The sequence below is a fragment of the Callithrix jacchus genome, chromosome 10 (genome assembly GCF_049354715.1).
Source record: "Callithrix jacchus isolate 240 chromosome 10, calJac240_pri, whole genome shotgun sequence".
Classification (NCBI taxonomy): domain Eukaryota; kingdom Metazoa; phylum Chordata; class Mammalia; order Primates; family Cebidae; genus Callithrix; species Callithrix jacchus.
This window is the reverse complement of record NC_133511.1, coordinates 120,003,148-120,025,166: the sequence shown is the minus strand read 5'-3', so window position 1 is coordinate 120,025,166 and position 22,019 is coordinate 120,003,148. Positions and strand designations below refer to the sequence as shown.

General features: G+C 46.7%; 1 protein-coding gene across 2 annotated transcripts; it reads right to left on the bottom strand.

The window, feature by feature from the left end:
• Positions 1-7,549: 7,549 nt before the first annotated feature.
• On the bottom strand, positions 7,550-21,329 carry TTC9C (tetratricopeptide repeat domain 9C). Of its 2 annotated transcripts, XM_009008350.5 has the most exons (4): positions 21,063-21,329; positions 20,713-20,967; positions 14,104-14,286; positions 7,550-7,899 (listed from the first exon to the last, which is right to left on the bottom strand). In XM_009008350.5, exons 2-4 carry the CDS (start codon positions 20,948-20,950, stop codon positions 7,805-7,807), a joined length of 516 nt encoding a protein of 171 aa, XP_009006598.1. In that variant the 5' UTR covers positions 20,951-20,967; positions 21,063-21,329; the 3' UTR covers positions 7,550-7,804. The 2 variants fall into 2 exon arrangements, with proteins under 2 accessions (XP_009006598.1, XP_054097473.1); XM_054241498.2 differs by having other exon boundaries at positions 20,713-21,329.
• Positions 21,330-22,019: the final 690 nt, after the last annotated feature.

Here is a 22,019-nt window from a genome sequence, read left to right as displayed (position 1 = left end):
GTCATATTCAGCACTGTGAACCCTTACCAGCAAGTGACTATTTTTGAGTTACAGGAAAAGGTGAGCCGCCACGTGGCTAAAGAAAGCTCCTTAACTAGGACATGTGGGAAGCCAAAGATGGTGAACATTTTTCTGCTGAGCAAATTCTACATTCTTTCACATTCTTTGTGTTGAAATAACCTTCTAATTTATCTTTCAAATGGCTTCTAATTTTATTTATGCAAATACATTATTGCCTTAATTCCTTGAAACAAGTCAAGATATAAATAAATACAATAAAAGCTATTCTAGCTGGGTGGATTCAAAAGTTTTCCCTACTCAGGGCGCAGTGGCGCATGCCTGTAATCCCAGCACTTTGGGAGGCCAAGGTGGGTGGAGGTTGAACTCCACTTGAGGCTGGGAGTTCAAGAGCAGCTTGACCAACATAGAGAAACCCCATCTCTACTAAAAATACAAAATTAGCTGGGCGTGGTGCTGGGTGCCTGTAATCCCAGCTACTCAGGAGGCTGAGGCAGGAGAATCACTTGAAACAGGGAGTTGGAGGTTGTGGTGAGCTGAGGTGGCACCATGGCACTCTAGCCTGGGCAACAAAAGCAAAACTCTGTACAAAAAAAAAAAAAAGTCGACAGGGCGCAGTGGCTCACACCTATAATCCCAGCACTTTGGGAGGCCGAGGCGGGTGGATCACGAGGTCAAGAGATCGAGACCATCCTGGTCAACATGGTGAAACCCCGTCTCTACTAAAAATACAAAAATTAGTTGGGCACGGTGGCCCGTGCCTGAAGTCCTAGCTACTCAGGAGGCTGAGGCAGGAGAATTGCTTGAACCCAGGAGGCAGAGTTTGCGGTGAGCTGAGATCGCCCATTGCACTCCAGCCTGGGTAACAAGAGCAAAACTCCGTCTCAAAAAAAAAAAAAAAGTCTTCCCTAGAGTAAATATCAAATCAAAATGCCTTTACGAATCAGTTGCCCTTAAAAGGGTGGGTTTTACAGTCTCTATATCTGGATTTCAACAAACACAAAGCAAAAAAAACAAAAACTAGTTGTTTCCAAACATCAGTTTCTAAACTGGAGGCATAATAAATGGTCTATATATATAGACATTTTATGATGTAGATAATCTCTCCAGACATTCTGGGGAAGACAGGAACCACTGTATTGATCAAATTGTGGTCACATGCACTACTTAACTAAAGAGGCTCGCCAGGCGATGTGGCTCAAGCCTGTAATCCCAGCACTTTGGGAGGCCGAGGTGGGTGGATCACGAGGTCAAGAGATCGAGACCATCCTGGTCAGCATGGTGAAACCCCGTCTCTACTAAAAATACAAAAAATTAGCTGGGCATGGTGGCGCGTGCCTGTAATCCCAGCTACTCGGGAGGCTGAGGCAGGAGAATTGCCTGAACCCAGGAGGCGGAGGTTGTGGTGAGCCGAGATCGCGCCATTGCACTCCAGCCTGGGTAACAAGAGCGAAACTCCGTCTCAAAAAAAAAAAAAAGGCTCCGTTGCTGGTGAGATTCTCCTGAGGAGCAAGCATTTGCTTTCAATATCCAGCATAAAGGGCATTCTTTTTTGCAGGTGGCAGTCGGGTATTTGCAAGATTTTTTTTTTTTTTTTGGTGAGAGAAGGTCTCCCTGTCGCTGAGGCTGGAGTGCAGTGGCACTGTCATGACTCACTGCAGCCTCAACCTCTCTCAATCCCAAGTAGCTGGAACTACACGCATGTACTACCACATATGGCTAATTTTGTATTTTTTGTGGAGATGATGTTTCGCCCTGTTGCCCAGGCTGGTCTCAAACTCCTGGGCTCCAGTGATCCACCTGCCTTGGCCTCCCAAAGTGCTGAGGTTTCAGGCATGAGCCATCAGGCCCAGCCTGCAAAATCTGTAAAGCAGTAGCTATCACAATTATGGCCACTATAGCCTCTTTTTTTTTTTTTTTTTTTTGTAGACAGAGTCTCCCTCTATTGCTCAGGCTGCAGTGCAGTGGTGTGATCTCAGCTAACTGCAACCTCTGCCTCCCAGGTTCAGCAATTCTCCTTCCTCGGCCTCCCAAACAGCTGGGATTACAGGCGTGAGCTACCACACCCGGCTAATTTTTGTATTTTTGTACAGACAGGGGTTCACCATGTTGGCCAGGCTGGTCTTGAACTCCTAACCCCAAGTGATCTGCCCGGCTCGGCCTCCCAAAGTGTTGAAATTACAGGCGTGAACCACAGTGCCTGATCTGTGGCCTTAGTTTATCTGCTGAATGCTAGGAACAGTTTATGCCAATTTGTAGAGATATGATCAATAAATTCTTTCTCATTTCCACTGTTTTTTTTTTTTTTTTTTTTGACACAGAGTTTCGCTCTTGTTACCCACGCTGGAGTGTAATGGCGCGATCTCCGCCTCCTGGGTTCAGGCAATTCTCCTGCCTCAGCCTCCTGAGTAGCTGGGATTACAGGCACGTGCCACCATGCCCAGCTAATTTTTTGTATTTTTAGTAGAGACGGAGTTTCACCATGTTGACCAGGATGGTCTCGATCTCTTGACCTCATGATCCACCCACCTCGGCCTCCCAAAGTGCTGGGATTACAGGCTTGAGCTACCGTGCCCGGCCATTTCCACTGGTTTTAATGGTCGCATTCATGGATTAGGGGAACCATAGGCTCCTGGGTGTCAGCTCATCTAATTTCTAGTCTAACACTGAATCCTCCTTTTGCCAGTTATCAAACTTCTGCATGAGGCCAGGCACAGTAGTTCATGCCTGTAATCCTAGCACTCTGGGAGGCCAAGTGGGGTGGATTATTTGAGGTCAGGAGTGGCCAAGATGGTGAAACTCGGTCTCTACTAAAAATACAAAAATTAGCCAGGCATGGTGGTATGCACACACTTGTGGTCCCAGCTACATGCTTGGAAGCCGAGGCAGGAGAATTGCTTGAACACGGGAGGCTGAGATTGTAGCAAGCCAAGATTTCGTCACTGCACTCCAGCCCGGGCAACAGAGCAAGACTCCATCTCAGACAAAAAGAGGCTGGGCACAGTGGCTCACGCCTGTAATTCTAGCACTTTGGGAGGCCGAGGTGGGCGGATCACAAGGTCAGGAGATGGAGACCAACCTGGCCAACATGGTGAAACCCCATCTCTATTAAAAATACAAAAAAAACTTAGCTGGGCGTGGTGGCACACGCCTGTAGTCCCAGCTACTTGGGAGGCTGAGGCAGGAGAATTGCTTGAACCCAGGAGGTAGAGAATTGCTGAGACTGCAGTGAGCCGAGATCTCAACACTGCACTATGCAGACAGGGCGACAGTGTGAGACTCTGTCTCAAACAAAAACAAAAACAAAAAAAAACTACCTCTTTCTCAAAGGAAACCCATTGTTGGCCATCTGGATTTCCTTAGGCTGAGCCAAAATCTGTCTCCTTTCATAGGGGTATGGACCAGGCCCCAGCCTATTAAGTTTCATCCCGAGAATATTCGCTTGTGAGCTATAAACTGACTTAGTTTTCAGACCACCCTTTCCTCTCTAGCTTTCTAATTTTTTTTTTTTTTTTTATAGACACAATCTTGCCCTGTAACCTGGGTTACTGCAGTGGTGCAGTCAAACTCACTGCAGCCTCAAACTCCACTGCAGCCTCAAACTCCTGGGCTCAAGCTATCCTCCCACTCAGCTTCCTGAGGAGCTGAGACTATAGGAGCACACCAGACTATTTTTTTTTTTTTAATTTTTATAGAAAAGGGGTCTCACTATGTTGCCCAGGCTGGTCTTGAAATTCTGGGTTCAGGGCTGGTTGCAATGACTCATGCCTATAACCCCAGCACTTTCGGAGACCAAGGCAGGTGAATCATAAGGTCAGGAGTTGGAAACCATCCTGGTTAAGACGGTGAATCGACTGGGCGCGGTGGCTCACGCCTATAATCCCAGCACTTTGAGAAGCTGAGGCGGGTGGATCACGAGGTCAAGAGATCTAGACCATCCTGGTCAACATGGTGAAACCCTGTCTCTACCAAAAAAAAATACAAAAATTAGCTGGGCATGGTGGTGCGCGCCTGTAGTCCCAGCTACTCGGAAGGCTGAGGCAGGAGAATTGCCTGAACCCAGGAGGCGGAGGTTGCAGTGAGCCGAGATCGCGCCATTGCACTCCAGCCTGGGGAACAAGAGTGAAACTCAGTCTCAAAAAAAAAAAAAAAAGACGGTGAATCATTGTCTGTACTTAAAAAAATACAAAAAGTAGTTAGCTGGGCATAGTGGCACGTGCCTGTAGTTCCAGCTACTCTGGTGGCTGAGGCAGGAGAATCACTTGAACCTGGGAGGTGCAGGTTGCAGTGAGCCAAGATCAAGCCACTGCACTCCAGCCTGGGCGAAAAAGCAAGACTCCGTCTCAAATTTAAAAAGAAACCCTGCCGGGTGCACTGGCTGACACCTGTAATCCCAGCACCTTGGGAGGCCGAGGTGGGCAGATCATCTGAGGTCAGGAGTTCAAGACCAGCCTGACCAACATGGAGAAACACCATCTCTACTAAAAATACAAAATTAGCCGGGTATGGTGGTACATGCCTGTAATGTCAGCTACTTGGGAGGCTGAGGCAGGAGAATTGCTTGAACCTGGGAGGCGGAGATTTCGGTGAGCCAAGATTGTGCCATTGCACTCCAGCTTAAGTAACAAGAGTGAAACTCCTCAAAAAACAGCAACAACAAAAAAAAAAAACAGGGAAAAAAAAAAAAAACCGAGCTGGGCGTGGTGGCTCACACCTGTAATCCCAGCACTTTGGGAGGCCGAGGCGGGTGGATCATGAGGTCAAGAGATCAAGACCATCCTGGTTAACATGGTGAAACCCCATCTCTACTAAAAATCCAAAAAATTAGCTGGGCACAGTGGCACGTGCCTGTAGTCCCAGCTACTCAGGAGGCTGAGGCAGGAGAATTGCCTGAACCCAGGAGGCGGAGGTTGCGGTGAGCCGAGATCGCGCCATTGCACTCCAGCCTGGGTAACAAGAGAGAAACTCCGTCTCAAAAAAAAAAAAAAAACCAACAACAAAAAAATCCTGGGTGGCTCAAGTGATCCACACTGCTCAGCCTCCCAAAGTGCTGAGATTACAGGCATAAGCCACCATACCTGGCCTAGCCTCTTTTTTTTTTCAGACCAGGCTGGAGTGTACTGATGGAATCTTGACTCACCGCAACCTCCATCTCCTGGGTTCAAATAATTCTCAGCCTCCCCAGTAGCTGGGACTACAGGTGCCCACCACCATGTCCGGGTAATTTTTGTCTTTTCAGTAGAGACAGGGGTTTCAACATGTTGGCTAGGCTGGTCTGGAACTCCTGACCTCAAGTGATCTGCCCATCATGGCTTCCCAACGTGCTGGGATTACAGGCATGACCCACCACACCCAGCCCCATCAGTGCTTTTTTAAAATTTTATTTTTTTAAGAAACGGGGTCTTGCTATGTTGCCCAGGCTGGAGTGCAGTGGCTATTCACAGGCGTGATCCCACTACTGATCAGCATGGGAGTTTTGACCTGCTCCGTTTCCGACCTGGGCCGGTTCACCCCTCCTTAGGCAACCTGGTGGTCCCCTGCTTCCGGGAGGTCACCATATCGATGCTGAACTTAGTGTGGACAGCCAATCGGCAGAGCGCACTACAGCCCAGAACTCCTGGGCTCAAGCGATCCTCCCACCTCAGCCTCCCGAGTAGCTGGGACTACAGGCACGCGCCACCACACCCAGCCCCATCAGTGCTTTTATTCTACTTTGTGTTTTTCTTTTTCTTTTTTTTTGAGACAGTCTCACTCTGTTTCCAGGCTGGAGTGCGGTGGCACCATCTTGGCTCACTATAACCTCCACCTCCTAGGTTCAAGCGATTCTCCTGCCTCAGCCTCCTGAGTAGCTGGGATTACAAGCACCTGCTACCACACCTGGCTACTTTTTTTGTATTTTTAGTAGAGACATATTTTTGCCATGTTGGCCAGGCTGGTATCAAACTCCTGACCTCAGGTGATCCACCCACCTTGGCCTCTCAAAGTGCTGGAATTATAGGTGTGAGCCACTGCGCCCAGCCCTTTTTTTGTTAAGTAGAGATGGAGGTCTTTCTATATTGCTCAGGCTGGTCTGGAACGCCTGGGCTCAAGCAATCTTCCTGCATTGGCCTCCCAAAGTGCTGGGATTACAGGTATGAGTCACTGCATGTAATCAATACATTTATCTATCTATCTATATATCTATTTATTTATTTTTTAAAATGTTTATTATTATTATTTTTTTGAGAGGGGGTTTCACTATGTTGGTCAGGCTGGTCAGGAACTCCTGACCTCAGGCGATCCTCCCGCCTCGGCCTCCCAAAGTGCTAGGATTATAGGCATGAGCCACCGCGCCCAGCCTACATTTATTTATCTTTTATTAATTTTTTTGAGACAGTCTCACTCTGTCACCCAGGCTGGAGTACAATGGCACACTCTGGGCTCACTGCAACCTCCACCTCCTGGGTTCAAGCAATTCTCCTGCCTCAGCCTCCCGAGTAGCTGGAACTACAGGTGTGAACCACCATGCCCAGCTAATTTTTGTATTTTTAGTAGAGACAGGATTTCACCATGTTGACCAGGATGGTCTTGATCTTTTAACTTTGTGATACACCCGCCTCAGCCTCCCAAAGTGCTGGTATTATAGGTGTGAGCCACCGCGCCTGGCCAATTTTTTTTTTTTTTTGAGACAGGGTTTCATCATGTTGGTCAGGCTGGTCTCGAACTCCCGACATCAGGTGACCCATCTCGGCCTCCCAAAGTGCTGGGATTACAAGCATGAGCTACCACTCCCGGCCTGAAAGCAAATATTTTGTTAGGGGAGAAGAGATCTCAATGTATGTGGAATATTAAGGAGGATAAGAAATTAATTTAAGGAGGGGTGGTGGGGAAGGGAGAACATGAGGAAAAATAGCTAATGCATGCTGGATTTAATACCTAGGTGATGGGTTGATAGATGCAGCAAACCACCATGGCACACGTTTCCCTATGTAACAAAACCTTCATAGCCTGCACATGTACCCTGGAACTTAAAATTTAAAAAAAAAAAAGAGAAAAAGAAAAAAATAATTTAAGCAAAATGGTTATCTTCGGCCAGCAAAGTGGATCATACCTGTAATCCCAGCACTTTGGGAGCCCGAGGTGAGCAGATCACTTGACACCAGAAATTCAAGACCAACCTGACCATTATGCAATCCTCCCACCTCAGCCTCCAGAATAGCTGGGACTACAGGTGCATATCACCAGGCCCTGATAATCTTTGTATCTTTTGTAGAGACAGGGTTTCACTGCGTTACCCGGGCTGGTCTCGAACTCCTAAAGTCAAGCTATCTGCCCACCTCGGCCTCTCAGTGTGATGGGATTACAGGCATAAACCACCGAGACCAACCATATTTCCCACTTTGGTTTGGGCTTCTGAAAAAAATAAAGACACTTCTTTCTGCCTGTCCTCACTATGTCATCCTCTGCAAGTCCTTGCCTCTGTATATAAATATATCTAACAACATTATCATGAAAAATCTATGCCAGAAATATGATGAATTCCACCCACAGCTGATGTTTTCTGATTGTATTTCTCAAGGCAAACAGCCCCAACAATAACATGTATTGAAAGCTACAGAAATATACAGACGGATAGACAGAAAAGGACTCAGACTGTCTAAGTAGTAAAGTTTGTGCAGAACTAGAAACAGAAATCCACATGCGTCGGAGGTATAGGGTCAATTTCTCTTGCTGAGGCTCAGGTTTCTCCTTGATGCATGTTTAATGGCCCACCTAAGTTCAAGTGGAGGAGCATCTTTCTTCCTTGTTAACCAAACATGCCCAGGTAGAGTTGCTTCTCTTTTCTATGGTAGCTGCTGAGTTCTGACTGTGTTAGCTGGAGGTACCGCCGGACGTTGGCATCTTGGAAGATGATAGAGAAGCAATTAGAAACAGAGTCAGTTAAGACCATAATTGTACCTTGTGGCAGGAGAGAATTGTTAATATGCTCCCACCATTTTTTTTTTTTTTTTTGAGACAGAGTCTCACTCTGTTGCCCAGGCTGGAGTGCAGTGGCACAATCTCGGCTCATTGCAACCTCTGCCTCCCAGATTCAAGCGATTCTCCTGCCTCAGACTCCCATGTAGCTGGGACTACAGGCATGCACCACCACACCTAGCTAATTTTTGTATTTTTAGTAGAGACGAGGTTTCACCATGTTGGCCAGAGTGCTAGCATTACAAGTGTAAGCCATTGTGCCTGGCATTTTTTTTTTTTTTTTTTTGAGATGGAATTTCACTCTTGTTGCCCAGGCTGGAGTACAATGGCCCGATCTCAGCTCACTACAACCTCTGCCTCCCAGGTTCAAGCAATTGCCTCCCAGGTTCAACCAATTCTCCTGCCGCAGCCTCCCAAGTAGCTGGGATTACAGGCATGTGCCACCATGCCCAGATAATTTTTGTATTTTTAGTAGAGACAGTGTTTCTCCATGTTTGCGGGGTCAGGCTGCTCTCCAACTCTTGACCTCAGGTGATCCACCCACCTTGGTCTCCCAAAGTGCTGGGCTGTGAGTCACCACGCACAGCCACATGCTCCCATTTTTTTTTTTTTGAGGCAGAGATTCACTCTTGTTACCCAGGCTGGAGTGCAATGGCGCAATCTCGGCTCACCACAACCTCCGCCTCCTGGGTTCAGGCAATTCTCCTGCCTCAGCCTCCTTAGTAGCTGGGATTACAGGCATGCACCACCGTGCCCAGCTAATTTTTTGTATTTTTAGTAGAGACGGGGTTTCACCATGTTGACCAGGATGGTCTCGATCTCTTGACCTCGTGATCCACCCGCCTCGGCCTCCCAAAGTGCTGGGATTACAGGCTTGAGCCACCGCGCCCGGCCCACATGCTCCCATTTTTATTTTTTGAGATGGAGTCTCGCTCTGTTGCCCAGGCTGGAGTGCAAAGGCTTGATCTCAGCTCACCACAACCTCCGCCTCCCAGGTTCAAGCGATTCTCCCGCCTCAGCCTCCCAAGTCGCTGGGATTACAGGTGCCCACTACCAGGGCTGGCTAATATTTGCATTTCTAGTAGAGACAGGATTTCACCATGTTGGTCCTGCCCTCCTCAGCCCCCCAGAGTCCTGGGATTACAAGTGTGAGCCACCTTGCCCAGTCCACATGCTCCCATTTTTAAATCTCTCCAAGGCTAACGCCTGTGATCCCAGTACTTTGGGAGGCTGAGGCGGGTGGATCACAGGGTCAGGAGATCCAGACCCTCCTGGCCAATAAGGTGAAACTCCATCTCTACTAAAAATACAAAAATTAGCTGGGTGTGGTGGCACGCACCTGTAGCCCTAGTTACTCGGGAGACCCAGGCAGGAGAATTGCTTGAACCTGGGAGGCAGAGGTTGCAGTGAGCTGAGATTGTGCCTCTGCACTCCAGCCTGGGCTACAGAGCAAGACTCCATCTCAAAAAAAAAAAAGAAAAAGGCTGGGTGAGGTGGCTCACGCCTTTAATCTCAGCACTTTGGGAGGTCAAGGTGGGTGGATCACAAGGTCAGGTGTTTGAGAATAGCCTGGCCAACATATTGAAACCCCATCTCTACTAAAAACACAATCACTGCACTCCAGCCCAGGCAATAGTACGAGACTCTTGTCTCAAAAACAAACAAAAACCAAGATCCAAATATATCATGACCATTCTATGCAACAGTAACTCTCATTAATTAATAACATTTGGAATTACAAAAAAAAATCTCTGCACAGGGCTGGACTGGCTGCTAATTTTTATTTTACTTATTTTTGAGACAGAGTCTCACCCTGTTGCCCAGGGTGGAGTGATCTCAGCTCGCTGCAACCTCTGCCTCCCAGGTTCAAGTAATTCTCATGCCTCAGCATCCCGAGTAGCTGGGATTACAGGTATGTACCACACCTGGCTAATTTTTCTATTTTTAGTGGAGACGAGGTTTCACCATGTTGGCTAGGCTGGTCTTCAACTCCTGACCTCATGATTCACCCGCTTCGGCCTCCCAAAGTGCTGGGATTACAGGCATGAGTCATCACCGAGCCTGGACACTGGCTGCTAATTTTATAATGAAAGGAAGATCGGTGAAATAGCTACCATTGAAGTAGAGCCTCTTGTGGGTAGGGGGCTGGGGAGAGATAGCATTAGGACAAATACCTAACACAGATGACAGGATGCAGCAAACCACCATGGCACGTGTATAGCTATGTAACAAACTTTCTGCACATGTACCCCAGAACTTAAAGTATAATAAAAAAATTAAATTATAATAATTAAAAAAAAATAGAGCCTTTAAAGATACTATTCACTTAGGTGACAATCTATGTACTTGAAGGTGAGAAACATGAACAAATGGCTCATATTTTATCTTTAGAAATTCCTGGCCAGGCGCAGTGGCTCACACCTATAATCCCAGCACTTTGGGAGGCTGAGGCGGGTGGATCACAAGGTCAAGAGATTGAGACCATTCTGGTCAACGAGGTGAAACCCTGTCTCTACTAAAAATACAAAAATGAGCTGGGCATGGTGGTGCGTGCCTGTAGTCCCAGCTACTCGGGAGGCTGAGGCAGGAGAATTGCCTGAACCCAGAAGGCAGAAGTTGTGGTGAGCCGAGATCGCGCCATTGCACTCCAGCCTGGGTAACAGCAGCGAAACTCTGTCTCAAAAAAAAAAAGAAATTCCTGATGGCTTTCCCAGTCATTTAGATTAGTGAGATTTTACTGCAGTGTTATACATCTGAGGACTCTGCTACTATAAGCCAGAATGCAAAAGGGAGACAATTTTCAGTGCTCAACCAACCAACATAGGAATGAGTCTCTCATCTCCCTCACAATTTCCTTTTTGCCTTGGAAACAAAGTAAGTCTCAAATTCTCTCAGCAGGCCTGCCCCTTTTCTAGGTCATACCTGGTGTTAGCTGAGCTAAAGGATAAAAATGATAGCGAAAGCAAATGCCAGACCGCAGTTGGAGAACTCACAGAATGAGGATTATCAAGTGTATTTACTGGCATTCACACATCCTATTCCAGTCACTCTTTTTATTTTTGAGACAGAGTCTCGTTCTGTCACCCAGGATGGAGTGCAGTGGTGCGATCTGGGCACACTACAACCTCTGCCTAATGGATTCAAGCAATCCTCCTGCCTCAGTCTCCTGAATACTGGGGATTACAGGTGCAAGCCACTGCGCCTGGCTAATTTGTATTTCTAGTAGAGATGGGGTTTCACCATATTGCCCAGACTGGTCTTGACCTCCTGAGCTTAGGTAATCTGCTTGCCTCAGCCTCCCAAAGTGCTAGGATTACAGACGTGAGCCACCGTGCCTGGCTTTTTTTTTTTTGAGATGGAGTCTCACTCTGTTCCCCAAGGTGGAGTGTAGTGGCACAATCTCGGCTCGCTGCAACCTCCGCCTCCCAGGTTCAAGTGATTCTCCTGCCTCAGCCTCCTGTATTACAGGTAAACCTGCCACCACACCCGGTTAATTTTTGTATTTTTAGTAGAGACAGGGGTTTCACTATGTTGGCTAGGCTGGTCTTGAACTCCTAACCTCAAGTGATGTGCCCTCCTCGGCCTCCCAAAGTGCTAAGATTACAGGTGTGAGCCACCTCGCTCAGCCCCACTCTTAAAGAACAGGAACTGAACTTGAAAACAACACTTTTTTGTTGTTGTTTCTTGGAGACAGAGTCTTGCTCTGCTGCCCAGGCTGGAATTTAGTGGTGCAATCTTGGCTCACTGCAACCTCTGCCTCCCTCTTTTAAAAAATTTTTTTAATTGCATTTTGGGTATTGGGGTACATGTGAAGAACATGCAAGATTGTTACATAGGTACATACATGGCAGTGTGATTTGCTGCCTTCCTCCCCATCACCTCTATCTGGCATTTCTCCCATGCTATCTCTCCCCAACTCTCCACCCCCTGGTGTCCCTCACCTATTTCTCCTGGGCGGACCCCAGAGTGGGATACTCCCCTCCCTGTGTCCATGTGTTCACATTGTTCAACACCTGCCTATGAGTGAGAACATGTGGTATTTGATTTTCTGTTCTTGTGTCAGTTTGCTGAGAATGATGGTTTCCAGGTTCATCCATGTCCTAACAAAGGACACAAACTAATCATTTTTTTATGGCTGCACAGTATTCCACGGTGTATATGTGCCACATTTTCCCTGTCTAATTTATCGTCAGTGGGTATTTGGGTTGGTTCCAAGTCTTTGCTATTGTAAACAGTGCTGCAGTGAACATTCGTCTGCATGTGTCCTTATGGTAGAACGATTTATAATCCTTTGGATATATACCCAGTAATGGGATTGCTGGGTCAAATAAATTTCTATTTCTAGGTCCTTGAGGAATTGCCATACTGTCTTCCACTGCCTCTCAGTTTTAAGTGATTCTCCCTGCCTCAACTCCTGAGTAGCTGGAATTACAGGTGCCCACCACCATTCCTGGCTAGTGTGTGTGTGTGTGTGTGTGTGTGTGTGTGTGTGTACTTTTTTTTTTTTAGAGATGGGGTTCTGCCATGTTGGCCATGCTGGTCTTCAGCTCCTGACCTCAGGTGATCCTCAACCTCCCAAAGTACTCGGATTACAGGCGTGAGCCACTGTGCCAGGTCCCGAAAAACAACACTTTTTTTTTTCACGAGACGGAGTTTTGCTCTTGTTGCCCAGGCTGGAGTGCAATGGCACCATCTCGGCTTACTGCAACCTCTGCCTCCCATGTTCAAGCGATTCCCCTGTCTCAGCCTTCTGAGTGGCTGGGATTATTGGCATGTGCCACCATATCCAGCTAATTTTTTTATTTTTTAATAGATGGGGTTTCACCACATTGGCCAGGCTGGTCTCAAACTCCTAACCTCAGGTGGTCCGCCCACCTTGGCCTCCCAAAGTGCTATGATTACAGTCATGAGCCACTGCACCCAGCCTACCCAGCTAATTTTTGTATTTTTAATAGACATGGGGTTTTTCCATGTTGGTCAGGCTGGTCTCGAACTCCTGACCTCAGGTGATCTGCCCACCTCAGCCTCCCAAAGTGCTGAGATTACAGGCATGAGCCACTGTGCCTGGCCAAAACAACACTTTTTAAATCTTTGTGTTTGGCCTGGGGGTGGGGGCATTATATATAATGGTATTGAATAAAACAGGCATACATCATATAAGTCTGTTTCACATATATATCTCATGTATATGATGCCTATTTTATATATATTTATGTATATTTATAAATAAAAGTACATTTATATGTATATGTTTATATATTAAAATAGGTAGACAGATATCTATATACTTCTTTTTTTTTGAGATGGTGTTTCACTCTTGTTGCCCAGGCTGGAGTGCAACAGCACAATCTTGGCTTACTGCAACCTCTTCCTCCCAAGTTCAAGCGATTCTCCTGCCTCAGCCTCCCTCATAGCTGGGATCACAGGCATGGGCCACCACGCCCAGCTAATTTTGTATTTGTAGTAGAGATGGGGTTTCTCCATGTTGGTCGGGTTTGTCTCAAACTCCTACCCTCAGGTGATCGCCTGCCTCAGCGTCCCAAGTGCTGGGATTATAGGTGGGAGCCACCACACCCAGCCAGGCATACATATATGTACGAAACAGACATACTGACATATATATTGTATATGCCTGTTTAAGCATCAATACCTGACACATGAAACTAATAATACTGGCTGGTCGTGGTGGTTCACACCTGTAATCCCAGCACTTTGGGAGGCCTAGGTGGGCAGATCACCTGAGGTTGGGAGTTTGAGATCAGCCTGACCAACATGGTGAAACCCTGTCTCTAAAATACAAAATTAGCTGGACATGGTAGCACTTGCTGTAATCTTAGCTACTCGGGAGGCTGAGGCAGGAGAATCGCTTGAACCCGGGAGGCGGAGGTTGCAGTGAGCTGAGATTGTGCCACTGCACTCCAGCCTGGGCAACAAGAGCAAAACTCCATGTCAAAAAAAAAAAAAGGTCTGGTCATCATATACTTTTTCACAGAATCTGAATTCCCAATCATGTGAATGTATTACTTATTGAAAATAATACATTGGCAAAGTAAAATAAAATCCCCTTTCCACAGATCCACCCCAGCAAGACAATTTTGTCTTCAGCATTTCAAAGCCCCTTTGACTCACCTTTAGGCTGCCTATTGATGGCAGCCAGGAGGTAGTGCCGGGCCTGGTCATAGTCCTGTAGATGGAAAAAGGCCACTCCCGCCCGATACAAGGCCTTGGCATTATCAGGCTGTCGTTCCAGGACTTTCTGACTATATTCTCTCACTCGTTCATAGTTCACTGGCTCCATCTGAAGGAGACAGGCTAATGGGCCATATGAAAGGAGAGAAGTGGGAAGAGGGGCTTGTTATACCAGGTTCCATTGGCCAGCTCAAGGCAGTACCGGTATCAACAACAGTCAGTCAACAAAAGCTAAAAGTGTCTCCCATATGCCAGATACTCTTCTACACACTGGGGATATAGCAGTGAATAAAAGCTTCACATATCTTGTAATGTTCTTCAATATTTATTGATTTTCTGCTACATATTTAGTACTAAGGTAGGCCAAGCTATAAAGCTGGTAAGAACATACTTTAAAATTTACTTAAGGCCGGGCGCGGCGGCTCACGCCTATAATCCCAGCACTTTGGGAGGCCGAGGCGGGTGGATCACGAGGTCAAGAGATCGAGACCATCCTGGTCAACGAGGTGAAACCCCGTCTCTACTAAAAATACAAAACTTAGCTGGGCATGGTGGTGCGTGCCTGTAGTCCCAGCTACTCAGGAGGGTGAGGCAGTAGAATTGCTTGAACCCAGAAGGCGGAGGTTGCGGTGAGCCGAGATCGTGCCATTGCACTCCAGTCTGGGTAACAACAGCGAAATTCCATCTCAAAAAAAAAAAAAAAAAAAATTTTACTTAAAACTCATCTTTGGGCTGAGCATGGTGGCTCATGCCTGTAATCCTAGCACTTTGAAAGGCTGAAGTGGGAGGATCGCTTGAGACCAGTAGTTCAAGACCAGCCTATGCAACACAGTGAGACCCCCATGGCCCTTTTTTTTTTGTAGGGTATTCACTGCAGTGTTATAACAAGTATATTCTGGATAACATAGGAATTCCCTTTTTTTTTGGAAATGCAGTCTTGTACTGTTGCCCAGGCTGGAGTGCAATGGCATGATCTCAGCTCACTTACTGCAACCTCTGCCTCCTGGGTTCAAGCAATTCTCTGCCTCAGCCTCCTGAGTAGATGGGATGACAGGTGCCTGCCACCACGCCCAGCTAATATTTTTGTATTTTTAGTATAGACATGGTTTTACCATCTTGGCCAGGTTGGTCTTGAACTCCTGAACTCATGATCCACCTGCCTGGCCTCCCAAAGTGCTGGGATTATAGGCATGAACCCCTGCACCTGGCCTTTTTTTTTTTTTTTTAAAGACAGAGTCTCACTCATCACCGAGGCTGGAGTGTAGTATCATGATCTTGGCTCACTGAAATTTCCCCATCCCAGGTTCAACCGATTCTTCTGCCTCAACCTCCAAGTAGTTTGGATTACAAAAATGTGTCACCATGTGCAGCTAATTTCTGTGTTTTTAATAGAGATGGGTTTTCACCATGTTGGCCAGGCTGGTCTTGAACTCTTGACCTCAAGTGATCTGCCTACCTTGGTCTCCCAAGGATTATAGGCATGAGCCACCATGCCCAGCCAAGACCCTATTATGATTATGATTATTGAAACAGAGTTTCCCTCCTGTTGCCCAGGCTGGAGTGCAATGGCATTATCTCAGCTCACTGCAACCTCTGCCTCCAGATTCAAGGAGTTCTCCTGCCTCAGCCTCCCAAGTATCTGGGGTTACAGGCACCTACTACCACGCCTGGCTAATTTTTTTTTTGTGTGTGTGTGAGTTGGAGTATTGCTCTGTTGCCCAGGCTGGAGTGCAGTGGTGCAACCACAGCTCACTGCAATCTCCGCCTCCCAGATTCAAGCAATTCTCTGCCTCAGCCTCCCCAGTAGCTAGGATTACAGGCACCCACCACCATACCTAGCTAATTTTTGTATTTTTAATAGAAACAGGTTTTACCATCTTGGCCAGGCTGGTCTTCAACTCTGACCTTGTGATCCACCCCCCTCGGCCTCCCAAAGTGCTGGGATTATAGGCGTGAGCCACCGCGCCCCACCTGACTTCACTATTTTCTTGGATGACTTAATGGGACCTTAAAATATGAACCTTGGAACAAGTAAACTCAGCAAATATTTATAGAATTCTTCACCCCAGGTCTACAGAACATACATTTTTCTCAGTATCACATTACACCTATTTTGAAAGTGACCACATAATTAGAAGTAAATCACTCTTCAGCATTTGCATAGCATTTTGCAGACTTAAATACTGGTTGTTTGTTTGTTTATTTTCTTCCCTTATTCCTTCCTGTCTCCACTGTCAAACACAATTATCGGCATAAAAGAGGTTTTTATTTATTTATTTATTTATTTATTTATTTATTTATTTATTTTGAGACGGAGTTTTGCTCTTGTTACCCAGGCTGGAGTGCAATGGTGCGATCTCGGCTCACCGCAACCTCCGCCTCCTGGGATCAGGCAATTCTCCTGCCTCAGCCTCCTGAGTAGCTGGGATTACAGGCACGCGCCACCATGCCCAGCTAATTTTTTGTATTTTTAGTAGAGACGGGGTTTCACTATGTTGACCAGGATGGTCTCGATCTCTTGACTTCATCATCCACCCACCTCGGCCTCCCAAAGTGCTAGGATTACAGGCATGAGCCACTGCGCCTGGCCATAAAAGAGGTTTTTAATACCTATTTTGAGATTGCATTCCAGCCTGGGCAATAGAACAAAACTCCTGTTCTCTGTCCCACTTTCTCTTTCAAAAAAAAAAAAAGGATATTTTCACTTAACTTCCGTTTTCAACATTCTTTCTCTCCTGTCCTCCAATTCTACTTCTCTCTTCATCATCCTCAAAAAAAAACTATGGAGGAGGCAATTCAGGTTAATGTTTTGCCTTTTTATGATCAAGAAGGGAAACATGGCTGGGCGCAGTGGCTCAAGCCTGTAATCCCAGCACTTTGGGAGGCCGAGGCGGGTAGATCACGAGGTCAAAAGATCGAGACCATTCTGGTCAACATGGTGAAACCCCGTCTCTACTAAAAATACAAAAAAATTAGCTGGGCATGGTGGTATGTGCCTGTAATCCCAGCCTCTCAGGAGGCTGAGGCTGGAGAATTGCCTGAACCCAGGAGGCGGAGGTTGTGGTGAGCCGAGATCGTGCCATTGCACTCCAGCCTGGGTAACAAGAGTGAAACTCCATCTCAAAAAAAAAAAAAAGAAGGGAAACACATTCCCTATTTCACAACTGTGGGAATTAAACATATTATTGAATCATGGGCTGAGGAAGAGCAAGAATCAGCACTGATAAGGACATTAAAGGGCCTGTGCTTATGTTTGTATCCCTTCTACAACATCCCCACCAAGTGGTCATATGGTTTATACGGAGATCTTTCTCCAGAGGTCAACCAACCTATTACCCTTGCTTATTAATTCAACAACCAGTTCATGTGCATTGACCATGTGCCAGGCACTGAGCTAGGAGCAGAGGATAAGATAAACAAGGCTGTCATCCTAATTTTTTTTTCTTTGGAAACAGTTTCACTCTTGTTGCCCAGGCTGGAGTGCAAGGTGCGATTTCGGCTCATTGCAACATCTGCCTCCTGGGTTCAAGCGATTCTCCTGTCTCAGCCTCCTGAGCAGTTACAGGCATGTGCCACCATACCCAGCTAATTTTGTATTTTTAGTAGAGAGAGAGTTACTCTATGTTGGTCAGGCTGGTCTTGAACTCCCAATCTCAGGTGATCCACCATGACCAGCCCATCTTGATGATTAAAAAGCTTGAGACCGGCCGGGCACAGTGGCTCATGCCTGTAATCCCAGCACTTTGGGAGGTGGATCACTTGAGGTAAGGAGTTCAAAACTAGCCTGACTATCACTGTGAAAATGCATCTCTACTAAAAATACAAAGAAATTAGCCAGGCTTGGTGGTGAGCACCTGTAATCCCAGCTACTTGGGAGGCTGAGGCAGGAAAATCGATTGAACCCGGAAGGCTGAGGTTTCGGTGAGCTGAGATCATGCCACTGCACTCCAGCCTGGGTGACAGAGCAAGATCCTCTCTCCACCCCCTCCCAAAAAGAATGTATGTTAGGGAATTGGCCAAAAAATCAAGGAGATAAATTGTTTTAGAGATGAATACTTGTAAATCTTGACTCTCCAGGTAGACTTGAGGTGTAATTTTACTTTTTTAAAATTTTTTTTAATTTTAATTTTTTTTTGAGACGGAGTTTGGCTCTTGTTACCCAGGAGGGAGTGCAATGGCATGATCTCGGCTCACCGCAACCTCTGCCTCCTGGGTTCAGGCAATTCTCCTGCCTCAGCCTCCTGAGTAGCTGGGATTACAGGCACGCGCCACCAGGCCCAGCTAATTTTTTGTATTTTTAGTAGAGACGGGGTTTCACCATGTTGACCAGGATGGTCTCGATCTCTTGACCTCGTGATACACCTGCCTCGGCCTCCCAAAGTGCTAGGATTACAGGCTTGAGCCACCACGCCCAGCTAGATGTAATTTTAAAGATCACTTTTAGGCTATAAGGAAGGGCAAAAACTACTCCTAATAATTTCTATGGCCTCAGCCTGGATTTTTAGAATGTTCTAATATACTGCAATATAAGTTTATTAGTTCTATGCTTATTTTGTCTGCCATAAAACAGACCTAAGACATCTCCTTCACTTAGCAGGTTGATTTTATTTATTTACTTTTTAAGACAGGGTCTGGCTCTGTTGCCCAAGCTGGAGTGCAGTGGCTCAAAGTTCACTGCAGGCTCCACCTCCTGGGCTCAGGAAATCCTCCCACCTCAGCCTCCCAGTAGCCTGGACCACAGGTGCATGCCACCATGACTAGCTAATTTTTAATATTTTTATAAAGACTGGGTTTTGCCATGTTGCCCAGGCTGATCTCAAACTCCGGGACCCAAGAGATCCACCCACCTCAGTCTTCCAAAGTCCTGGGATTACAGGCATGAGCCACCACGCCAGGCCTACTAGCAGGTTAATCTTAGTGATCTAACTGTGGCATGTATCTTTTCACCCAAGACCACAAAGAGATGAAAGATAGTTATCCACATTACCTAAATTATAGGAAAGAGAAAAATGAGGAAAAGCTATACAACCTACTGAATATAATAAAGGATATAAACCACCAGCTAAAGCAATCACCATGTTTCCCAAATATTAAATGTTCCTTAAACAATGGACTGACCTTAGGTATAGTTTTTCTCTATAGCGTGCAAAATCCCCTAAAGCTATCAGCAATACCCAGAAGGCTGTTAGAAATGTAAACTGGGGCTGGGCGTGGTAGCTCACACATGTAATCCCAGCACTTTAGGAGGCTGAGGCACATTGATCACCTGAGGTCAGGAGTTTGAGACCAGCCTAACCAACATGGTGAAACCGCGACTCTACTAAAAATACAAAAATTAGCCAGGTGTGCCAGGAGCAGTGGCTCACGCCGGTAATCCCACAACTTTGGGAGGCCTAGGCAGGTGGATCATCTGAGGTCAGGAGTTCGAGACCAGCCTGACCAACATGAAGAAACCCCGTTTCTACTAAAAATACAAAAATCAGCCGGGCATGGTGGCACATGCCTGCAATCCCAGCTACTCGAGAGGCTGAGGCAGAAGAATCTCTTGAACGCGGGAGGCAGAGGTTGCAGTGAGCCGAGATCTCGCCATTGCACTCCAGCCTGGGCAAGAAGAGCAAAACTCTGTCTCAAAAAAAAAAAAGAAAAGAAAAGAAAAAGAAAAAATACATATGTATATATATATTAGTCGGGTGCGGTGGCTCATGCCTGTAATCTCAGCACTTTGGGAGGCTCGCATGCGGATCACGAGGTCAGGAAATAGAGATCATCCTGGCTCACACGGTGAAACCCCATCTCTACTAAAAACACAAAAAATTGCCGGGCGCGGTGTCTCACGACTGTAATCCCAGCACTTTGGGAGGCCGAGCTGGGTGGATCACGAGGTCAAAAGATCGAGACCATCCTGGTCAACATGGTCAAACCCCGTCTCTACTAAAAATACAAAAAATTAGCTGGGCATGGTGGCGCGTGCCTGTAATTCCAGCTACTCAGGAGGCTGAGGCAGAATTGCCTGTTCCCAGGAGGCGGAGGTTGCGGTGAGCCGAGATCGCGCCACTGCACTCCAGCCTGGGTAACAAGAGTGAAACTCCGTCTAAGAAAGAAAGAAAAAAAGAAAAGAAAGAAAAAAAGAAAAGAAAAGAAAGAAAGAGAAGAAAGAAAGAAAGAAAAAGAAAGAAGAAAGAAAGAAAAAGAAAGAAAGAAAAAGAAAGAAAGAAAGAGAAAGAAAGAAAGAAAAAGAAAGAAAGAAAGAAAGAAAGAAAGAAAGAAAGAAAGAAAGAAAGAAAGGCAAACTGGCAGCGCCCATGTCAGACCCATCCGAATCTCGGGATGGGGCCTAGGAGGCTGCGTTTTAACAAACTCTCCAGGTGAAGTCTGATAAGCCCTGCTCTACTGCAACTTAGAGCCCCACAGATTGGCAGGATATTCCAATTCATGGCAGAATACATGGATGACGGTAAAGAAAAAAAAAAGTGTTTTTTTCCCCAATGTTCACAGATGTTGATGTTCCTATTTTACTGCTTTCCAGCCACCCTTTAGCCCTGTTCTTACCAGCTAGATTGTTGTAGCAGTCTGTCTGGGTGGTATGCAGTACGTTTTCTTGTTCAGGTGTGAGGGCGGGGCCCTGAGGGCCGAGATTAGGTATCGGAGAGGGCAGAGTTGGATCCAGACCCCGCAGCTGAAGCAGAGCACGATGATACCTACTCACAGCATCTCGGTACTTCCCTTCCCGGTAGCGTTGGTTCCCTTCCTCCTTGTACAGCTGAGCCTCCTGCAGACGCTTCTCCATAACTATCGCCCAGGGTTCTTGTGGAATTGGGAAGTGAAGGAGAAACTGAAGCTCTGGGGTTGGGAGCAAAATAACGGATTCTAATAGCCAATTTAAAAAGGCAGGAAATTACCCTTCTCCTGGAGGATGCGCGCCACAGGGACCTGCGGTTTGCTAATTTCGACTCACAGCCCCACCTCTCCTTTCTGCAGTCTTTTTCGTTAGAAGTGCAGGAAAGTACGCAGAAAGGCGATGTGGGAATAATGAAGCCAAATATAAGTGACTTCCTAAAGACGCGATGCCGGGGTAAAGAGACTTCCCAAAAAAGCCAGGCAAGGCCCTACTCAGGAATTGTGGCGGGCGTGACAACGCCAGACAAATTGGATTCCACCTTTCTTCTGGACACGCCCCCTGACCTGGAAGTAGAAGTGAGTGGGTGGGACTACTGCTAAAAAAAGTCCAGAGGACTTGCAGCAATTCCAGTTCTTTATTCTTCCTAATTCAACATTTTTGACGTCAGTGCTATAAACTGGAAAGCCTAGGTGAAATGAGGTGCATGCACCTCAACGTACAAGCTAGTCTGAAGTGTCCGCCATAAACGTCACAGCTGCAAGCCCACCCGGCTCTGCGACCAGTTTCTCGCCCTTTGCAGATGCCCAAGCCCGGAAGTTTCCTGGGCTTCGATTTACTGGCGGGAGTAAGGTAAGGGTCAGATCTGCAGATGGCTTGGTATCTTAAAGGATCGCGCCCATTGCGCCACGCCGCCCAATCAGAAGCAGCTCCGGAAAAATAATCCCGCAGAAACGACCCCGCCTCCCCAGCGGACCAACCCGGGGGAAAAAAAAAAAAAATCCCTTGCGGCTTCGCCAATTGGAAAAATCCGGACGATCACGGATGACCAATCGGAACGGCAAATGACGATTCAAGTTGTCCAATAAGAGAAAAAGGGCGAGGTCAGGGCGTCTGTTGCTGGGTAGAAGTTTGAGGCAGTCGGAAAAAGGAGGACCCGGGATTACTGTTTCTTGGTTCTGGAGAGCCCTTTTGCTTCCAAGCCAGAAAAATAATTGGTAGTAGGCTAACATGTTGCAAC

Excerpts from the sequence above, each read along its gene's own strand:
- TTC9C (XM_054241498.2), bottom strand. The coding sequence starts at position 20,950 with ATGGAGAAGCGTCTGCAGGAGGCTCAGCTGTACAAGGAGGAAGGGAAC. Across the intron at positions 14,287-20,712 it reads CTGCTACAACAATCTAGCTG|CCTGTCTCCTTCAGATGGAG; the intron begins GTAAGAACAGGG and ends ATGGCCCATTAG. Across the intron at positions 7,900-14,103 it reads CATCAATAGGCAGCCTAAAG|ATGCCAACGTCCGGCGGTAC; the intron begins GTGAGTCAAAGG and ends TCATCTTCCAAG.